This window comes from Lepisosteus platostomus, chromosome 1 (genome assembly GCF_059453375.1).
Source record: "Lepisosteus platostomus isolate fLepPlt1 chromosome 1, fLepPlt1.hap1, whole genome shotgun sequence".
NCBI classification, from domain to species: Eukaryota; Metazoa; Chordata; class Actinopteri; order Semionotiformes; family Lepisosteidae; genus Lepisosteus; species Lepisosteus platostomus.
The window spans coordinates 81,857,676-81,880,461 of record NC_142611.1 but is presented as its reverse complement, the minus strand read 5'-3'; the positions used below and the strand labels follow the sequence as shown (position 1 = coordinate 81,880,461).

The 22,786-nt window shown below is 44.0% G+C and overlaps 1 protein-coding gene across 5 annotated transcripts in view; it reads left to right on the top strand.

Annotated features, from left to right (window-relative positions):
* Positions 1-217: 217 nt before the first annotated feature.
* The window catches only part of znf638 (zinc finger protein 638), a 56,925-nt gene continuing 34,356 nt past the window's right edge, over positions 218-22,786 (top strand). For all 5 annotated transcript variants that reach the window (XM_088639232.1, XM_088639225.1, XM_088639209.1 and 2 more), the window contains exon 1: positions 218-1,529. In XM_088639232.1, coding sequence (XP_088495358.1) covers positions 1,417-1,529 — 113 coding nt within the window. In that variant the 5' untranslated portion in view covers positions 218-1,416. The remainder of the gene's footprint in view (positions 1,530-22,786) is intronic.

Genomic DNA, 22,786 nt, shown 5'->3' with positions numbered 1-22,786 from the left:
TTCCCAGGAAGCACAGCTCCCTGGCTCATAGCTGTGTCTCAGGATAGAAAGCAGAGCAGGGAGCTGCCTTTGCAGTGACAGAGGGGAGTTTAATTAGGACATAGAGACCCTGAGCTCTCAATGACAGCTGCTTAACCCCTGTCGAGTGAAGCACATTCCTGTGCTGATTAAGAGAATGTTTGGAGCCTCTGGACAACAGACTGTGCTGAAGGGGCTGGTAGGCAGCTTGTGGGGATAGACTTCACAGCAGCTCCGGCCTCTCCCACTCGGATCTGTTTCCTGGGCATCCCTGAAGACCAGCAGACACGCAGGCTCAGCCCTCACAGCAGCAAAACCACCCTGCTGAGTGCATCTGTCCCCAGAGAGAGGGAGGGCACAGGCAGCACCCACAGAGTGCAGGGGGAGGGGGAGTCACTGTTCGTCCAGCAAGGGGAAAGGAACTGGGCTTGCTCTTCACAGAGAGAGACAGGAGACGTGGGAGCGTGGAGGAAGAAAAGTACAGTGAGAGAGAGAGAAAAGAAGGAGAGCTTGGTTGTTCTCTTGGGGATCTTAAGTATGCTCTGAACTGTGGAATGGCCTTGACTGGAGATCAATGGAACTCTGAAGACAGGTCCTTTTCCTTGGATTAGCTATTTAGTGTCTTAAGTCTGTGGTGCAGAGATTTCAATTCAGTAGCAGACACTCCATTCCTTGGGTAACACGTGGTTCTGCGATGTGAAATGACCTGGACACAACATGGCAATCACAGATTAACAAAGTTATTCTCCTTCATGGCTCCAGAAACTGCTCGCCGTAGCCAGTAATTTTAAATTGGATGTTGACATGCCAAGACGCTTCACAATGGAAATGAACACGATCACTGTGGAGTCAAAAACCAGCACCGGGATTTCCCAATCACCCGCTCTCACAGGACTGCTCATAGGGTAACATCTCCACCTTGGATTTCACGCCACTCAGTGTTTTATTGGAATACTTTACAAAGTCTATTTTTTATTGTAGATATTCTTTGATTAAATTGCACTTCACTGAGGAAAATCCTTGGAGCCAGGAGGATCTACCCAGTGTAGTACTTTCACTGGAAACCTGGATTAGTCTGCAATTCCCTGCTCTCTGCACAGCCCCTGTGCTGATGCATCACCTCACTCCCACCAGGGGTCCTGCGAGTGACGCTGAGCTGCAGCCACAAGGAGGAGGCAGAACCTCTGACAGAGCGCAGAAGCAGCCGTCCCTGGGTCTTCTTCTACCTTGAGCTCTGAAAGAAGGAGAGCTGGGAAACACCAGCCCCGTTTGGAAAGACGCTTCTCTGGTTTAGCCTGGGCAGACGCTTGATCGCTAGGTTTTTATCTCCAGAGTTTCTTCCTTCTACTTCAAGCACTTTATTTAAAGTCTCCGGGGAAGGTCTGGAGTGGGGAACCGATGGCATCCCTGGCAGGAGAGATGCCCAAATCCAGCAGAAAATTCAGTGCCCAGGAAGGAGTTCCTAGTGCCATCAGCAGTCCCTGCCCAGCCTTGCCAGACCCGGCCAACCGGTGAGTAGACCGCGCTGTGGGTGGGGGCGTCATCGTGCTGCCTGACCTGCTCCAGCTTCAGTAACGTGAGCGAGAATCGGTCCTGAAGGCAGGTAGCGCAGGAAGAGAAACTAACTGGTTTCTGCGAGCATATAACTTTATAACCTTTCACTGTGAAGATTTCTTTTAAATACAATTGCAGACAATATTGATAAAAAATGAAAAGCAATATCATTAGTTATTTTTTAAAATAAATTTTCTAAATATAGTTAGCAATATTCTCCAATTGTATTGAGCTGGGGCCCTCTGGCATTTTTGCAGAGTATTTATATGACTAACAGAAATCTGGAAAGGATTACTTCTCCAGTTTAATGTAGATTTGAAATTGTCAGATAAATGAGTTACTTTTTATTATACTTCCATTTCTTGATTACTTGAAAAAAATGATTTGATTTTTCATTATTATAGCTGAACTGTTGAAATGCTGATTGTTGCAATACTCTTTTCATTGAAACATTAGGGCATTGAATCAGTCAGGATTGTATTTAAGATTTTTACACCTGCTAAGGAGCAAACAACGCAGATGAGGAATTCCCAGTATATTTAACAGATTGCGAGTTTCAGAAATGGTATAGCAAAAATCACATTGTGTACATTTGTAGCTATTTCCTAAATTCTTTTGCCTGACTCTAATTGTTCTGAGTCTGGAGATTTGTCTGTGATATTGGGTGTCTGTGTATTACTGTTTGTCCTGCTGCTTTAGAGATCACACCTGAGTGTGTGTCCTTGCTCATCAGACTGGGGCTTTGCTGTTCTATGGAAATAATTCCTCTGCCGATCTAGCAACACCGCCTAAAGCAGTAGTCTAGTGACAGGTTTCCTCAGAGGTCTCCCACCTCAATACTGTCCAGGCACAGCCTTGCTTATATTCTGTGATCTCAAATGTGTTGAGATGGGAATTTAAGTGTCTCTTTCACAAAGTGTAAATGTTTCTAAATAATATAACATAAGGATTTAGGGATTTAATGGGTTTCTTAGGCATTAGGAGGGTGAGAGAGGGACAAACACAAGACACACACTTCTAACACAGCATTATTAGACACACAATCTCACTGTATTAGAAATACACGGCGACATCACGTTGCATTATTAATACACTCATCCTTGCTGCTCTAGTAACATGCACATGTAACATACAGTAGCATTATGAACATGCCAATCTTGCTGTATTAGAAACATACACAACAGTGCATCGTTAACACACACATTATCACTGCATTAGTTTCACACAACTGAAACACATTTCACCATTAACACACACAACCTCGCTGCATTAGAAACAGAGCTACTCTGCATTCATAACATCAGCTGAGCTCCTCTCAGCTACAAGGCAAGTGGCTTAATGTTTGTTTCAAATATTTTTTTTAAACTATTACATATCATGTAACATGAGCCAGATTTCTCACCCAGATTCTTGCTTTATACAGTCACAGGTCACATGCTCAAAAGAAAATAAAACCACTTCTGCAATGGCTCCTTTGAGCACAGTGAGGAGAAATCTGTGCTGCACCAGTTTAAGCACGTAGTCCTCTGTCTCTGGGCTCCCCAGCACTGCTTTTTCCCCTAGTTCCACTAGTGTGTTTCCCATGAGTACGTTGTCAAATCAGCTCTGAGGCATCTTTGCAAACAGTTTTTTGGAAGAATTTATTGGAGCTAGTGTGGTGAAGCCGAAGAGCAGCAGAAAATTCTGCAGTATCTTTTTAATAGGCAGGGTGGCCGGCCCTGTCTGTATTTCAATGTGTACCCCTAAAATAGTGGAGCCGTCCAGTTCTCCCATGACACGTGTGCACTTTCAGAGCTCTGCATGCCATGCTCATGAGCAAGGCCAGGCTGCAGGACACGGCCGCTTGTGCCTGTGTCTGCTCTTGCTTGTTTTCACGGCGCTTGTATTCTCAGCCTGTCAAGGCTGCTTAATTAAGGCAAGCTAATGGAGCCAGAGCTCTCTGTAGAAACGAAATCAGAATAGGAAACGCCCGTTATATTCCTCTGTGTGAGCTGGTCTGGCGGTTGTTTGTCAAAGAGCTTGTGCCTGACCCACCCTCCCTAACGGCCTCTTTGCCAGAGCGTGTTTACAGAGCAGCGCTGTGCTCCAGTGCTGTGTTTGTTTTTCCTGTTGGTGTTGTCTGGAGTGTTGGTGGGCCTCCGTCCCGCAGAGCTGAATGACTGCAGTGTTGTGCAGGGAGACAGCCAGCCTTGCCCACAGTGGGCAGCCGGAGTGCCAGGCCCTGGCGATGGGGAGGGCGCCCTGGCATCTCGGTGCAGAGGAGGAGCAGTCCACTGGACGTCTCTGTGGCCTTGTTCCCATCCCTTGGACGGGGGGCTTGTGTCTGCAGATCAGCTCACAGTGGAGGCAGTGGAGTGAACATCTCAGCCTGCAGGTCTATCTTCAGTTATTGCAAGGGAGAGACAATGAAAAACACCTTATCTAGCAATGCTGTGTGGCGCAGAGACAACACACCTACAGCGTATTACTGAGAGGCTTTTGACAGGACCGAAATGCTGGGACTGTAAGTAGTGTATGCGTGTCATTCCAGAAGATGAGACTTTGTTACCTGTAACCTTTGCGTTTTGGTGCTGACATTTAACACGGACTGGTGGCACACAGAAGAACGAAAGACAGTTCTGAGAAGGGGGAGGTCAGCTGGGGCCGTGGGGGACAGCACAGAGACATGTGTCTAGAGAACTGCAGCTCAGTGGACTCTCCAACCCCACGCTGGTGCTCAGAGTCTGTGGGCTTTACTGCACAGACAGAGCCACATTCAGGCCATTCCTGCTGCCCACTCACAAGGGTCTCACTCACTGCAGGCCTGCTCAAGGCTGCATCTCATTATGCCACTTTAACACAAAGTGGAGTCAATCCTTACAGAAGCTCACAGTTTCGGACCTCATGAGGTAGCTGATGTGCTCCTGCTGGTCTCCCAGTCCCCCACTCGCACTGCTGTTTCCTGATGATCGTGTTCTTCAATTGCTGGGAGCGTTGAGGTTGAAATTTAAAATTGATTATTAAGACACAGCTGTTAATCGGATTTCAGACTACTTTTGGGATATAAGACAAACAATAACAGCATTAAAAGTGTACGAAATACAGTGTATATAAATACACTTAGCCTGTCAAGGCACACATATGTATAAGTACTATATACAGCATTGTTGCATAGTAGTTAGTGCTGTTGTCTCAACACTTCGATCGTGAGTCTGATTCTGGGCTTATTCGTCAAGTTTGCATGTTCTCCCTGCATCGAAGTGAAGTTTTGCCAGGCACTCTGGCCAGGTTAAACTCTGGCTCTATAACTTGAACCTATGTGCTTGTGTGTGTGCAACCTGCTATGCACTTGGGTCATGTCCTGGGCATAGCCTCTTCTTGCATCTTAGGAACAAGTAAAGGTTTATTCCATGCTGAAAAGAAAAAAGACAACATTTCGACTGTGGAGCCTTCTCCAGTGGACCTTTCTTCACACCTGAAGAAGGCTCCACAGCTGAAACGTTAAGCATTGTTTTTTTTTCAGCAGGAATAAACCTTTACGTGTTTCTTTACAGCCTGTGCATGCTGATGCAGCTCCCTACTTGAACTTTTTGCATCTTATGCATTCAGGATAAGTTTCAGGTTTCCAAGACCTGAACCAGGAATAATGGCTTTCTGATGATGGATATCATTGAATTCAGATGCAGTTTGTCAAGGAAATGTCGAGGACCAGTCATCAGATTTTCCCTGTTTTCACTCCTATAAGTTTCACCTCCCTGCTGTTGGGCTCATGTTTTTACAGACTCAGGCTGCCCCTGTGCTGTTTAATGGGACAGGACATCTGCCACTCTGGCCACCTGTTGATGTATGGCCCCATGAAATGCTCAGACTTAAAATAAGCATTTAAAAAAGGTCAAATATTTCAGAAGTAAAAAAAGGACATAATAAATTTGACAATGTACAAACAGCAGGCTGTTCCTAAGGCCAGCGAGGTTAAAAATAAAAACTGAGCACAAGTACTGCAGAAGTGCAAGACAGAGACTAGCTTGGACACAGTGTCTGTCTTTAAGTCACTTTTTAGTTTATTAAATTGCCTTTTTCATTGTGAGCACCACAGCTTTCATCAGGTCAAATCTACAGATTTGATCATGTCAGAGATTTATTCTGTGAAATCTGTATATTCAGTAGCTGAACGTCAGACGTCGCAGTTCTGGAGGGATTCTCCCAGAGCACTCGCTGGGGCTGTGGGTATGACAGACCTGATGTAGCCGGACCTTTCTCTCTGTTTCCTCTTGTGTCACCTGAGACTCGTCAGCTGCCCCTGAGCTTCCACTGAAGTCAGTGATTCATCCTTTTTCTAGCCTGTTTGATCAGTAGTAGTTAGTTGATCCCTGGATACCTGGATAGGAACTACTGACCAGGAGAGGACATCACATGGCCTCCTGGTGTCTGTAAGCGTTCGCTGTTCTGTTCTTGCTGTTGTAGTTGATGTTCCATAGAGGCATCAGCCGAGTAAATTAGTCCCAGTTTTAGGAGTCCTGCATAGCACTTCAGCCAGGAGAACTAGAAAGAGCAGAATCTAGAAAGCGAGGCTCCCTCAGGGGTGGGCAGGTCAAGTGCTTCGCCGATACTTCCCTTCAATCAGACATCGAAATGTTAGATTTTAATTCATCTAATGACCTAATGGATTACATAAATAAAGCAATGAAGACTTGTGATGGAAGAGGAACACACTGCTTGGGCAGGTTCAGAACCAGAACCGGCTCTCACGACACAGTGAGGTGGAGATGAAGGCTGGAGTGGGTTACGTCTCAGAGCTGTAGGGCCCAAACAGAGCAGAGCTAATGAATCAGAGGAAATGAAACATGAGCACAGTGTTCCCCCATTCTGCAGAGACTGTGGCAAGCTCTGTGCAAGGCCCGGACACTGAGGCTGGCCCGGCTCTAAGCTCTTGGCACGTCAGTAAGCCCAGTTTTCAGTGGAGGGGAGATTGTCAAGTTTGAGCCAGCCTGAGTTTGTTTGTCCTGATCCTTTTCGATCGTGAGTATTATTTTTTCTCAGCAACATGATTACAGTTGCCTGAATTTAGCTCCTGCTTGGAATGAAATATTTATGAGGGTGTGACAGAACGTGAGCTATCTTTAAATATTGCATACTGCAATCTGGAACAACATTACTTCATATCGCTTTAAATGTCAGGTTCTCCAGAATGTAAAAGTAATTGTTTTCTGACATTAACGTTTGTGTCTGTAAAGTGTAACTTTGCAAGAGTATAAACTACGGAGCACTAATGTGCACTGCTGCAGACAGGAACAGTAATAAGTCACAATATGGCTCAACCCAGCTGGTCAGCTCAAATACAGCTCACCTCTTCTGAATTATAATGTAATTTCAAACATATTGCTTTGGAAAGACACATACAGTAATCTGTAGGAACCCCAAGAAAGTGCCTAGTTAGCATTTACTGTAAAACATCTGTGCCTCTAAAAGACAGGATGCTGTCTGCTCTGAAATACAAGCCATTTAAACTCCAGCTATACCACAGCCTGTTCCTCTTTGTTTGGGATTATTTGCTGGGCCAACTGGCCTCACAGTTTAAAGATATCAATCAGTACTAAGTAACAATCAGTTTTTCCCTTTATCAGGAATATGTTCTATCTGTAGTCTATATGAAGGTGTGGTTTAATAATCTGTGTAACAGTAATAAATGATTGTGGTGCAACAGTGGTCTTTTATAGTCTGGAGGGTTGCAAAACTCCTTAGTAAGAAAATATATTAGGTGTTATACAAATGCATATAATGCAAAACAAAATATCAATTTTTCAAAACATGATATCAATTAAATACAGGAAACATAACGCATTATCAGCCAGTTTACTATTCTGAGCCAGCTGTTTCAGCTACCGAGAGATGCAGATCCTTAGACTAAGATGTAACACACTTGCTTTGGAATTGGCGACTGGGGTTCGGTGTCTACAGATTGTATCTGTGGGATGCACAACTGGGCAGAGCAAGTCTGTGTAAGTCTGTCGGTGCAATGTGAGATATCCCGAGCATTTACCCAAAAGATACCCTCGCCGCAGAAGTGATGCTTATCTGGTACTTTCACAAACCCTGTTGATAGGTTGGTCAGGGTGAAACAAGCACTCTAAGCAGCAGAAAGGGAAAGAGAAAACAGTGCTCTTTTATTCACCATGTGAAGTCCAGCTGCTCTTGTCCCAGCACAGACAGACACAGCACACTGCAGGAAGGGGGCTAAAATGAGGGGTAAAAATAGTTTTAATAGGGCTGTTATCTGCCCGATGGAAGCACCAGTTGCCATGTATGGTGAAGATGCTGTGGCGCCATATTCTGGGCTATTGATAAAAGAGAAGCCAAATTAAACAAGTCACGCCGCCTCCCATAAGGGCCAAGACCTTTAACTCACTCTACAGTGGGATTTTTCATTCACCAAATTAGATGTGTTAATTGTACAATATGCTGCTGAGGGCAACTTCTCACGGGCACTCAAGACCAGTTTAATAGAACCACGAGCGATGTGTAAATGCATGCATGTCTGATATCTTTCTTTATAAAGAAACCCAAGGCAATGCCTTCCACCAAGAGAAATTTGAACCATTTGAAAGCTCATTTAAAAAAAATAATGTTTTTTGTTATATATTGTGAACCAGGAGTGCTCAGCTGAGTTTAAGTGCTGGTGTTGAATGAATATTTAAACAGAACAGACACAGTTTTGTTTTCTTGTCTTGAGCTATATACATAGTGGACTCCAACCCTAGCAAGTCACCATTAAATCACCAATTTTCACAGGTTAGAAACAATTTCCACTTAGAGATTGTTGAGGTCCAGGACTGAAGTACTCTTCTTCAGCACACAAGGACCAGAGTTTTCTTAATTGCTTAATCTGCTTCATGTGTTTAATGTGTTTGTTTGCTTCATTTGTTTAAGATCAGCGCAGGCTGTGCTCAGGGGGAGTGGGCAGTGGTCAGGGTTCAGATCTTGTCATTGGAAGGTTGTGGGTTCAAATTTCCAGTAGGACTCTGCTGTTGCAATTGCAGATACAATGTCCAGTTGTGTAAATGGGTAAAAATTGATTACTTTGGATAAAAGTGTCAGGCAACTGAATTTATAGAAGTTATAGAATATCCTAGAATGGCCTTTTCTCTGTTGTTTCCTCTCTTATGTTCTTTATTCATCAGTAACTTACAGGTGTTGTCAAACTGTAGGAAAGGCGACCTACAGCTATTCCAGGTATTGTAATATGATTTGGGCACTTCAGGGCTGCTGTAGGACAGGGCTGTTCAAACCTTGCTCTGCAGAGCCGATGAGTCTGGGTAAAGATTAGTCTTATAGATTTCTCATCAGCTTTTAATACCATCCACACTTAGTGGTGGAGAGATTGCTTTCAAACTTTATTTAGATTTTAATATTGAAGGTTGGATTTTAAACCTTTTGACCAACAGATAAAAAAGAAATGGTCTCACATCAGAGCAGCTTTGTTCTTCCACTGGGTCTCCTCTGGGCCATTTGCTGTCTCCTGTCCTGTACTTTCCATATGCAGACAGGTGTAGGAGCCCTTTTGAGTGCAGACACATCAGGGTTTCTGGTGGCTCATTGATGCTGATATCATTGTCAGTCTCCTCCAAGATGTAGATGCTGATCATGGGCCGGTGGTGAATTATTATATTGAATTTGTAGCAACTCCTACCTTAAACTCTATATGTCGAAAAACAAAAATATGGAAAAAGTAACCACCAGCTGCAAAACCAGCAGTCACAGAGGGACAAGAAGTTGAAATAGCCAACAGTTACAAATATCTCAGCAGTATTGTTGAGGAAAACAGAGATGCCATATGTAAGAACAGCAATTGTTCTTCCTGAGAAAACTCTGCTTTTCTAATGTTTGTACCACATTGATGACTTTATTCTATAGAACTTTAATGTATCCCAGCATTCACTGTGTAGCCTGGTGAACACACACAATAAAAACTGACTGAGCAGGATTGTCAAGGTAGCCAGCAAAGTCATTGGTGCACAACAGCTACACCTGTACCAAACATACAGTGAGGAAAGAATTCTTCCATCAGGGTTAGACTACCCAGATTTAAGTGCAAAAGAACTAAGTTGGCCTTTATTCCCACAGCTACTAACCTGCTTAATTTGGACTACTGATTGTTATATTTTACATTATTTATTTTATCACCATGCATGTATCTTGTATGTCTATTGTACACACTGATGACTCAACTTCTTTATTTGTCTTTCTAAATTTTGAGGATTACTTAAAAATGCTAACTTTTTTTTCTAATCTTCTGCATGTATATATACTGTATGTTACTTTTTTCTAATGAGTCCATGTTGTGTTAAATGTGTTGTGTATTGTGTCATTTCTTTTACCTGCCTGCAAAGCAAATTTCCTATCTGGGACAATAAAGTATTCATTCTAACTTAGCTCTTGACAAATTAAGTCAGCCTTTTATCAGTTTAATTGAACATAATAGTACTAGTTTAACAGCTTCTCTCAGCTTTTCAGCTGCTGCTTCAAAGAGATCTTAAAAACCTGCTGACACAGTGGCCCTGCAGTTGAATATTACTGACATGTTGTCCTTCGGAAATCATATGATGTTAAATGTTAATGATAATGTTAAACCTCTTTAAATTCGCACCATGTTTAACTAGATGTCTTCAAATGTAACCTGACTCAGAAGGCAGTCCACCTGTTGGCAGTTCAGTTAACTGAACCTGTTGGCTTCAGTTAACTACACTGAAATGAAAGCCAGGCTTTGTGACAGCTATAGCAGACATGTCGTATTTTAGAATGAAAGATTTATTTTCTGGGTGAGCACAGTGTGAATCTCACTAAAGCCAAATTTAAACACAGCAAATTTGTATGCCAGGATGTTGAACCTGAACCCATCCCAATTAAGAGTTTAACTTTAAAATAACTGCAGCAGTTGTGACAGGCTGAGGAGAAAGACGTAAAACATTTGTGTATGTTTGAAATTCTAAAAATTAAATCATAATAAGGCAGTTGAGGGTATTCACTTTAAGCAGAGGATGGTAGGCAGAGGTACATCATTCACACTTTCAGGAGCCTCTGTTGAAATATGCAGTACTTGCTGGAGGACTAATTGCAAAGAGGAGACACACAGCTTCATTCAATGACTATTTCAAAATCCTTGGATTAGTGCTCTTCTGCCCGACCAGATTTAACAAAAAACCTTTATTGTCCTTAAGTGTTGAGAGGATAAGGTTAGTTCAGTGTCATTATCTGCACGAAGGACTTAGAACCATGACTGTGATTGTTTTTTGGGTACATTATGATCCCTATGATCATCTGGGCACAGGTTCAGGGTGACAGGCCTGAAGCGGGCCAAGCTGGTGCGATAGGGCCTGGCTATCTCAGCTGCAGTGTCTGGGACTGTCTCAGTCTTAAATAGAGGCCACATCCATACAAGGCCTGGCGCACTTGCTGATGCAATGCAGTGTCAGACGTCTGTAGAGGAACCAGGCCGTGTGGGAGAGTGAGGGGGGATTCTTGTAGTGGTCAGGTGCTGTCTGAACTGCAGGACAGAGTCCAGGCAGTAATGTGACAATCCTCCCTCTGTTTACCCAACAGTCCTGGAAATCCTACCCACTTAAATTCTTGTCAGGGCCACTGCAACCACTGTCCCTGCACACACTAATAATAATAATAATAATAATAATAATAATAATAATAATGATGTTAATAACTGACCCTGCCCAGGTACGGCCATCATGATCCCACCCAATCAGTCCTCATTCACACTGTGACATTTTTATAACGGCGGTGAGTCAGTTTGTCTCCCGCATGAGGACAGTAGCCACCTGGACACCGGCTGGCCGTGCACAAGCTGGAAATCAGACCTCATGTGCTGTGTGAAAACATTTCCTCGTGACTGACGCACCATCTATTTATAAACCATTCAGAGCTGAACCCTGGAATATGCCTTACTCAGGAAACAAATAAAGAAACTGAGACTAAATTAGTATTAGAAATACTAGGTTACTAAACCGAGTTTTTGTTAGGTGGGGAGTTTAAGCCCAGGGGTATTTGAAGTGTTGCAGGGCAGGTTGCCTGTTACCCAGCGGTTGCTGAAGTGGCTGCGGTGTCTCTCTCCTGGCCTGACAGCCAATCCCAGGAGAAGCCTGTGCCGCTCAGCAACCGGCATCACTTTCCAGTGAGGTCACTGACTGCTGACTGCTGACGCGGAGATTCATTCGGCTGCGGAGCCCCTCCAGGGTGAGGGGGAGAGAGGAGGAATCTGGTGGGATCGTGCGCAGCTATGTCCTCTGGCACCTCACATCTTCGTCTCCCACCCCTGCCCCCTCACCCCCTCACACACTTCTAAAATACTTTACAGTAATTAAACAGATACTGAAGATTAGGTATTCAACTTGCCAGAAAACAAAACATACATTGTGTGTAGTATGAAGTAGTTCAAGTAGGTAGCTGCAGAGGAACAGGTAAAAGTTTAGTCAATGCTGAAAAGAGAAGAAATAAAACATCTTTTCAGCTGTGGAGCCTTCTTCAGGTCTATAATACAGTTTAAGAATAAACCTTTACTTGTTCCTGTATGTAGTATGTTATATATGTTTTAACAAACATTGAGAGAAAGGCAGTTGTATCCAACCAGCCGCTACCAGAGCATGGTGTCTCAGCTGCGTTTCCTTCCTCCAGCAGTTGTCGAATTGTTTCAGTCAAACCTTCGGAGACGCGATTATCTAGGGCAGCTCGTCCTGCTATTAAAACGATATAAATGGTCCCGACACATCAGTGAAGGTTGTTTTTATCCTGATGCATGCTTTCATTAGAGTGACGCCTTGTCACAGCCCGTGTCTGTGATGAATCCCAGTGCTCAGAGAACGGAAGCTGAAATGCCTTTCTCTGAATCCCTGGCCAGGAAAGCCTGGGATTGATTTTTGTATGCTGCCTTCTTTTACCGAAGAGATGGCTCTATTTTTGCTCAGTTAAGATCAATCTCGGGGCCCAGACAGCAGTTCTGACTGTGAGCCCTCATCATGAATCTTTTCCAATCAGTCGAGGAAAGTTTCTCCTCCCCTTGCCTTTCGACCACATGAAGGACAGGAGCCCTGGCATTTGGTCCTGAACCCACAGAGCTGTTTGGAAAAAAAAGAGTCACTTCTGTAAATTTTTATTTTTAAATGTGTTGGCTACCGATTACAGGACAAGCCTGCAAGATAAACAACCACAGCTCCTGTGATATTTAAAATCTATCTGGAATAGCAGAAGACATTCCCTCCATTCTGCAAACTGTTTACTCTCCAGTTTCCTTCCTCTGTTCTTTAGCAAACAAATGACATCATATAGAAATATCCAAAATAAAGAAGTTCACTATTTTGTTTAGTCCTATTGGGAAACAAAGGTTTATGTATTCCTTTCTAGTTTTCTTTGACTTATTTAGCTTTTCCACAAAAATACCATGCCTGACATTTTATAGAGTCAATATTTCAGAAAGATTTGTGTTCCTGAATTCGCTGTTTTATTACAGGCGACAAGTAAAACCGAACTAGAAAAAGGACAAAAGAGGAACATATACCAGATGGCCCTCTGCATTTCATACTACCAAAGGAAAACAGCCCCGCATCCCGCTGTCCTGCAGCAATGCTGTCATACAGACACGGGATAAAAACAATAAATACCGAGTGAAAGCCCGGCGTGGCTCTGGAGCTGACTGTGTAAGAGAAGAGTGTGTCCCAGTGTCGGGCATTTCGGACACACTGTGTTTTCTCCAGAACCACTGGCGGGTTGCAGGCCAGTGACATGAGCAGGACAGGTCCGGGACAAAAACTCGAAATAAAGTAACAATAAGAGCAAAACGCTGAGACAAGGGGAACAGCAGAGCGAGGATCCCCGAATAGCGCCGGTCTGCCCCGGAACGCGATCAGGGGCGGGGCCGAGGGCTGACGAGCTGCACGCAGCCCGCTGTCTTCCTCCCGGTTAAACAGCATCAATACTTCAGGGCAGGGTCCGGGTTTTGAGGAGCAGTCTTTTATGTGGGGTTTTATTATAACCGTCCGTAAAAAGCGAATATGCCACAGCACACGCTGCAGAGTGGAGACTGATTAGGGCCCAGGAAGGATGTGGGTTCCAAGCACTGGGCGGAGAACTACTGCTGTATCTCTGAGAACCTTCTCAGGTCTTCTAACCAAGACCTTCCTTTTTGACTATCTCCTTGGACATTACAGGAGTACAGACAACTCTGTAGTTTAGTTCCAATTATTGTTTCCATAACATTACATGTAATAGCAGTAAAATGTATTTAGCTGTATTTACTTGGTTCAGTTGTCATCCATTACAAAATGTGTTAAGAGGAATGAGGAACGGCACTGCGTCAGAAAGGGACTGTTTCACAGGGATAGGACCTGTAAGTCAGGTTTCCTAACTGTACAGCCCCTTGGTTTTCATCACTTGGCAGAGACGGGGAAAATGTGTCAGCAGCACCTAGTCCGTATCCCAGTCAGTCAGCTGTATCCCAGTCCCTCCACACTGGGGACCTCTATGACAGAATAACAAAAGCACATCTCAAATCCCTCATGGAGTCCGAAACAAAGACAGGTTTAGACAATAAGAAATTTGTGGAGATGAATACAGTCAACACATTTAATAGCTAGAGCAGGGAAGTTTTGAATAAATTACTGTTTGTGCATTATTTTCATGAAATGGGAGACCATAGGAAGGAATACCTTTGCAAGGCACTGAAAACTAAAATTATCTGGGAAGACAGGAAGTTTCTAGAAGGTTTTTCAATCTGAAAACCTGCCAGGTGGTTTGCCATTTCTTCTAAGCTGGAAGCTGCGAAGGTCCAGTATGGGTTGTTTGCTGTGTTCGGACTGCCGGGCCCGTCCTCTCCCCGGCCCTGCTGGTGCCGACTGGCTGGTGAGGGCTGTTCAGATCCCTGAGCGGGCAACCTGAGCATGCAGCAATGAGTAACATCTGACCTCTGGAGACAAGGGGGTTGTTTATATTCATTATCCAATTAATGTCCCCATAACCAGGCCCCAGAGCCCCTCATATCTCACTGCACCTGCCGATGTTGACAAATGGTGTTACTCGATCTTTCGGCTTGAATCCCTTCCGCTAACAACAGGAGGGATACCATGTTTGGCAAGTAGGTGTCATCTATTACACCCTGTGTTTTATTTTTACTACTCTCTCCTGTAACATGAGCCGATATAAAGAAAACACAGAGAAGCTCCTACTAATAACACACACATTACTCAAATGAAAAATGACTTGGATTGCTGATTGATTTTCCGTGATTGAGGTTAATTATAAAACCATTTTTTTTGGTCATGTTGCAACCTTGGATTTTTTCCTTCACTTTTCATGAAATATTTGTTGTTGTTGCAATGGAAAAAAGAAGAAGAGCCTGACCTATGTTGCTGTGTCTGTGAGTTAGTTCTGGCAGTTAAACCCACTGGCTTTCAGTGTATGTGAATCTTTGCATTTGAAACTCTCTCCTGTGAATACCTGTATCAAGTCCCCCCAGAGAAGAGGGGACCTGATACAAGTATTCAAAACCCTCAAAAGCAGTGACAAAGAGGACTGAACACGAACATGAGGATAGAAGGACAGTAATATGTCTTCTCATAAAGTAATAGGAGAGAGATCATACAGTAGATCCAGCATTAAAATTATTTTTACAATTATTTTCTTTTTTTTGTAACTTGTGTTCTGTTTCCTGTGATTCTCTGTTGTTCTTTTTTCATTTACTGGGTGTTTGCATGAATTACTGTAACAAGCAAAAGGGGTTTCTAGCACCAGGAGGAAGGTATGATGGGGAATTATATCAGTGGTGCACACCACCTATTCCCTGTGGAGTGATGCGAAGCTACCGATTCCCCTGGACACGTCCTGGCTCAACCACATAGATAACTAAACAAACCTGCAGACAGTACAGTCTCTTCTGCCCTGAAGATTATATACTTGCCCAATTTGGAATTACAGTACCAAGTGAGTCTTGACATCTTGGATCAGTGCAACAGCTCCCAGACCCCTCTCTGCGATCACTGCGAGCTCCTGTGCACCCAGAGAGCTGCAGTCATGTCTGATCTGCTGGAGGCACTCAGGAAAATTCACTCACAGCTGGCTACTGGCATGAATTTGGGTATTAGCCATTTTTGTTCTCACTATGGTACTTCCATCCATTACAATGTGTTCTGGGACTGGGAGGGATAAGATAGAGCTGTAGCCTGAGGTGACTGATGAGAGGAGATTGTGAAAATCCTCTCAGTACAAGACATAGCTGTCGTCAGGACTTGCAGCCCTGTCTGTGCTTTTCAGCACTGGGCTGTGAATGAACGCACGGCTTTGCCCTAGCTGAACAGCACTGAATTGCAGACCTGCTCTTCCCCCCGTGTGCCAGTGCTGAACCGAGGCATTACAGCATGCACTGTACAGTGCCTGCATATGAATGTTTAAACAAACTATTTTTTAAGTTCAGGTGGGTAGCTGCGTCAGCATGCATAGGCTGCAAAGGAACAAGTAATAGGTTTATTCCAGCTGAAAAAAAGAAGAAAGAAAACACAACGTTTCGGCCGTGGAGCCTTCTTCAGGTGTAAGCACACCTGAAGCCTGATAAGCACACCCTCACACCTGAAGCACACCCTGTGAGCACACCCTCACACCTGAAGAAGGCTCCACGGCCAAAATGTTGTGTTTTCTTTCTTCTTTTTTCAGCATGGAATAAACCTATTACTTGTTATTTTTTAAGTTTATTATTCTTATTTTTTCTATTCTATTATTCTTATTTTTTGTGTTGCATGAGTCTTGAAACATGATCACTATTTCATTTTCTTAAAGTTTAGTTAGCTGAAAGGAATGGTTTTGGATCACAAATATGTGTTTCAATAAGGAGCTAGCTTATTACTAATCCTAATTCATCTAAAGCAATTTAGATTTTCATTCATTTGCACAGCTGGGCATTTTAACTGGAGCAATTCAGGTGGAGCACTGGTGATCCTGGGATTAATTAACAACTGATTAATTAGCAGTGTCTCAGCAACAGATTTGAACCCACAGTCCTCCAGTTACAAGTCCAGAACCCTGACCAGTGCTGTGCTCATTTATTACCCTGAGCCAACTGGCTATCCATTTTATACCTCAAACACTCATGTCCTCTTGGGAATCGCACTACAACTCCCTTTCAGTTTGCTTTCATTTGGGTGGAATAAAATATTGGTATCATGTCATCTTTGTCCATCCATCCATTATCGTTCTGCTTCATCCAGTGCAGGGTCACAGGGGAGTCTGTCCGAGCAAGGCAGGATACGCCCTGGATGGGACACTAGTCCATCTCAGCACACACACTGACAAACACATGCACAAACACATCAGGTCAATTAATTTAGCCAATTAACACACCAGTATGTCTTTAGATTGTGGAAAGAAACCCACATGAAACAGGAGAGCATACAGACTCCACCTAGAGAGCTCCCCAGGTCCAGAATCAGCCCAGGGCCCTAGTGCAGTGAGGCAGCAATGCTAACCACTGCAACACTTCGCAACATTTACATCTTGTCCAATTATAAGATGGGAAATGCTGGGCTTGAAGCAGTGGCCTACAAAACAGACTTATAGCTTACAGCTTCTCAATGATGTGTAGATGAGTAGATAGGAACAAAAAGGCAAACTGTGTTTGAATATAATCAAGGAATGTTACAGTATGGTAAAATTGCAAAGTGCACTAGTAAGGCCTCATTATGTACAATAAGTCTTCAAAATCCTCAAACCCACTGAAAAGCAGATTACTTTGGAACCAACACTGAAATCAAAAATAAAAAATATAAACGAAAGGGAAGTATGTTTAAAACAGAGAACAGAAGGCACTTCTTTACACACAGGGCTGTGGGAGTGTGGAACAAGTTACCCAGCCATGTTGTTGAAGCTGGTACCCTGGCTTCTCTCAATGAGATCCTGGGATTAATTAGCTACTAAATACCTAATGAGGTAGATGGACCAAATGAACTCCTCTCTTTTGTCACCATTCTTATGTTACTCATTAGAATTTTAGTCTTCTGGTGACAGTAATTTGGAAAATATTGAAAGAAACCATAATGGTTAAACTGTAATGTGGCCAGTTTTTTTTTCTAATTAATGTCTGTATGATTTCTGCTGCTTCTAGTGATCAATGTCCATTTTTAACTGCATTATCCAAAACAGGACTGCAAGGGTGCCGAAGCCTAGCCCAGCAAGCAACAAGTGCAAGATGGGGTACACCCTGGGCAGAACCCCAGTCCATCCCAGGGCTGACACACACACAAACTCACACCAGGGCCAGTTTTCCCAGAAGCCAAGTAACCCACGAGCATGTTTTTGGACTGTGGGAGGAAACAGGAGCACTCCTGATGTGGTTACTCAGCTATGGCCAGGAAGAAGGAGTGTGGTCTGACATTGCAGTGCTCACAAAACAAGCATGTACCTGTTAAACCATCAGTGTTTGTGGAAAACAGTTACTGTCCAGGTTCCTTTATCGCTCTCAGCCAATGCTGAGGTATCCTGGCTGTTCAGTAACTGGCAGGACGCAGGAGTCTGGTGAGATAGGCTGAACAGCAACTGGACATTCTGGGTTAGACAGACTACAATCACATAATAACATCTTATATTTCTACAAGCTGTCCTTTTCATCTAGTTTCCTGCTACTCTCTGAAACGGCCTCTGCACAGAGTTCTAGTTACAAGATGTCTTTCAGACAGCAGCCCTCAGTGGCAGGAACCGAGAGTCCATGGTAAACAGGAATTTAAAGCCAGGGAAAAGCCGGACTACTGTAGGATGTAGGGTAAAAAAAAAAGAAATACATCACTTTGCGATAATATTTAATATGCTTAATCTTTCATATCTCTAATCTTTTAATGCAGTCTTGTCTATTTCAAGGAGCTGTTTCTGAAAGGTAAAACCTCAAATTGAAATGAAATCCAAGAGTCACAAGTGAGGGCCTTCAGCAGCTCCTGCCTGGTAATGTTTTAGCAGTTTTAAATAGCAGGGGGACTGGACTGCCATCAGAGCTGTTCAAGCGAAACGCCGGCTCATGTGAAACTCTGTAATAGCTCTGCTGTAATGCCCTTTTTCCAGGCCAGCTATTCTGTTGTGTGTGTAATGTTAGACCAGAGCAGTTTAACAGCTTTGCTCCTCCAGTGAGCCAGCCTCTTGGCTGAAACCCTGTCTGGCGTACATCTGAACACACTTTGTTCCGGTGTGCTGGTATGTCAGCTGAGCCACTTCAGAGCAGTTCGAGGTTGCTGCTCTGTCGCCAACTCATCTAAGTGGTTATGGGCAATTTTCACCCTGGCCGTCCCTTGTTAGGACTTTATCTGTTAGCGTGCTGTGTCCCCTGCTGACTGGGCGCAGAGGCACAGAAAGAGAACAGCACCCCCATGTGTCTGGGGAGAGCAGAGAACACCTGTGTCACAAGAAGCATCACACTCGATCACAGCTCTCAGACAAGCTCATTACAGGCCACCCAACACAACATTCTTAAGAGAATAAGAACATTAAAATGTGAATGGACAGTGAGTGGATTATCTCCCTGATTTTGCTGCTACTACCTAATTAATTCACAGTCATATCCACTTTCCTGAAGGGTCTCTTGGAGACTTTACTTCTGCTTTTCTGTTTCCCTTGAACTGCCAGAGTTCTAGAAAGTAGTCTACATTTTTTACCAACTGTAGTGCTGTGATGCAGATTGAAACAACTCATGTCCTGTCATTGGAGCAGAAAAGTACATGTGAGAAGGCTTCTGATTGGCTGCGGGTTCAAATCCCAGGTAAGGGACTGCTGTTGTACCCTTGAGAGACTTCTGTAAAATATATGGCTGTTTAAATGGATACAACATCCAGGTGCTTTCATGAAAAACATCTTCTCAAAAAATCTAGAAGTAGTTGTAATAATAATAATAATAATAATAATAATAATAATAATAATAATAATAATAATTGTAATCATCATCATCTATCTGTGTGGAGTTTGTATGTTCACCCCTTGAGTGCTCTGATTAGGGTTAGGGTTTTCACCCACGGTCCAAAAGCTGACTGGTTGTCATACTGCTGTCGGTATTGGAGTAAAACTGCAGCCTGTGCTCGTGAGGTTCAGAGGGTAACAGGCAGTGCAGTGAATATGGGCAGACAGGGGGAACAGGCAAACAGTCCGGAGTCCTGGTCTTGAGAATCTAGGGTCAGATCCAAGCAGACACTGGAGCGAAGCACAGGGGGACCAAGATGAGGTTGAGACAAAGCTAGGTCAAGAGAAACACAAGACAGGCAACACAAAGCCTGGGAACTCAGCTGAAGCTCAGAGCTAAACTCTATACCAGAGCCTCAAGCAAAGCCAAGGTTGATATTAAACAGTCTGCTCCACCTGAGATGGATGTGGTCATAAACAGCTCACAGGTGGAACAGGGTTCCTGTCTGATCACGTAACCATGGCAGCACACAATTGAATCTCCACTCGTTGCCAGATATATACTATTTTTTCATGGTACACCAACAGGGGAGAGCTTGACACTGGTAGGTTAATTGGCTCCTAGGAAAATTGCGTGTGTGTCCGTGTGTGCCCTGCAATGGACTGGCGGCCAGTCTTGGGCGTATCCCACCTGTGTCTGTTGTTTGCTGGGATAGGCACCGTCTCTTCCACGACCCCCTGAAGGGCACCGTCAGAAGGGCACCATCAGAGTATTGACACCAAGGACAGCTCAGAGTCACAGAGAGAGGCTTTCCTTTTTGAAAAACAGTTGAGCATGTGAAAAGACAGGCTGCAATAAACACGGGGCCAGCTGTCAGTTTGTCGCAATAATGACCTTTGCAAGTAAACCCCACCCTCCTCTCCCATCACCACTGCCACCGAGAGGAGGATTAGATGTCATGGCTTGCCAGCGACTGTAAACTTCAGCACATTTATTGCTGGTTCAGATTACACACAGTCCATGGCTTCAAGAGATTCATTCCACCCCATTGGCTTAATTTAGTCTAATCGTTCAGACACCCATACCACTGCATCCCCAGAGAAAATCATGTCTATTCAGATTTTTGGAGGAGTTTTTCCTTTGATTGCGAGCTTCAGGGCAACGCTCTCCTTTTTTCCCCCTCTGATTCAGCATCGGGGATGGGACTGGCTCAGTGAGTCTGCAGGAATCTCGGAGCATCTCAGAGGGTATCAGAAAGGCTTCACAACGTAGCTTGGGGCTTGCCTGCTGCTTCCTGGCTCACAGAATACCTGTGTTATATCTGAGACTGTGCTGAAACTCTGCTCAGTCCCAATATCATCATGTTATCAGTTCCTTAGTAACTCTTTGTTGACTTCATGGTCTTCACAAGTTAATGGTGTTTATTGCCTGTGATCACTTCTGCAAACCTGATGTGCTGTTAAGGACATCTCAGTAATGGAGATGTCAATAATGAAGTTTGACAAAGAGCCTAATTACCTATAGAAGGATACCGAACATAGAAGAATTTACCATTCATTTTACATAATAGGAAATGATCCGAAGAATAGCATTATGCATTAATTAGCATATAGCGTATTGAAAAGCATAGCAGAAAGCAAGTAACCAAATATCTTTATTATTTTTGGGGGCATTTCTGCTGTGTCAATTGAGAACAGTTGTAAAACGAAAAGAAGGTGAATTTTCTACAAATAAGCTTGTTGTTTTCACTGTCACTGACGTGGATGGGAATTTTAGGACCGATTTCAAAAAGAGACAAATGAAGATGAGTGACATACCGCAGAAGACTCTGAAGGGGTCACTATAATCTATCAGCACAAAAGACAAATAGTGGGGTGCTCATGACTGTGGCCCCATTTTGGCCTACATGGGAACTGAGGAACAGGAGTGGGGGAGGAGCTGCAGCAGCCCTGGGGGACACTCTGCACCCCTGCTGCCATCTGCGCAAGCAGGAGACCAGCTTGGCCTTGTTTTTAAATGAATGAGGCTGAACCTCCAAGTGTCTGCACTTGGACAACCAGCAGCGTGCCTGACATCCTCCACAAGCTTGTATCTCATCGCAGGCTGCTAATTCAGGCTGGAGCACTGCCTCCGATCCAACCCTCTCCCCTGACACACAGGCAGGTCAGCAGAGCAGAGCCACACAGCCCCTGCTCCTCCATCCCCGCTCCACTCGCAGGCCCACGGTCATTCGAACCCAGCTGTCCTGCTGTTGCTCAGAACCTTCAGCGTGTGAAAGGTCATCTCACAGGGGTCGGTTTGTCATGGACGGTCTCTCTCCAGGACAGGAGCTGTGCGGCCAGTAAAAGTACAGGACCAGCAGGGACAGTTGGCCAGCAGTGTGGGCATCATGGTGCACGATACTGCTTCGTTTGAAGGCTTCTCTTCATCACGTTACGTTTTAATTTAAACAATTGCCTGTTTCATTCAAATTCAATGAAAATTGAGGAACAGTTTTTGGCCAAATTAATATCACATAAATTAATGAGGTGAATGATAGGGAAGCTCAGCAGTGTGGCTGCTGACTCACAGCTTTTAGGTTCTGGGTTTGAATCCAGGCTGGGGAACCTTCTGTGTGGGGTTTACTTATTGACTCAGGATCTGTGTGAATTGTTTCGTGGTGCACTGCTTTCCCCACAACTTGCAGACTGTTGCCGGCTGTACTAATCTGTGTTTCTTTTATCCCATACTCAATAGAATAGAATAGAATCTACTTACAGTGGAACATTTTCCTTAAGTCTCACACAGCCAACAATAAAAACAATGTCATGCAAAATACATAAACCATCCAGTGCATTTTACAAGACACATGCAATAAAATGCAACGAAAATGCATTAAAACAAACAAAAGATTCAATCAAACTATTCAACCATTAACTAAGTGCACAGTAAGGGAGTATTGGTTTATGTCAGTGATCACGTGCAGAGATGGAGGGGTGGTGTGCAGTTACAGGGGCTCGGGGTCATTGTGGGGCAGTGAACCTACAGGTTCTGAAAAACTGTGGATTCCTGCAGGAGAGTTGAGAAATGACTCTGAATGGGTTGATAGTTCAGGTGGGTAGTAGTTCAGGTGGGTAGTAGTTCAGGTGGGTAGCTGCGTCAGCATGCGTAGGCTGCAAAGGAACAAGTAATAGGTTTATTCCATGCTGAAAAAAAGCATGGAATAAACACCTGACACCTGAAGAAGGCTCCACGGCCGAAACGTTGTGTTCTCTTTCTTCTTTTTTTCAGCATGGAATAAACCTATTACTTGTTCCTGAATGGGTTGATGTCTTT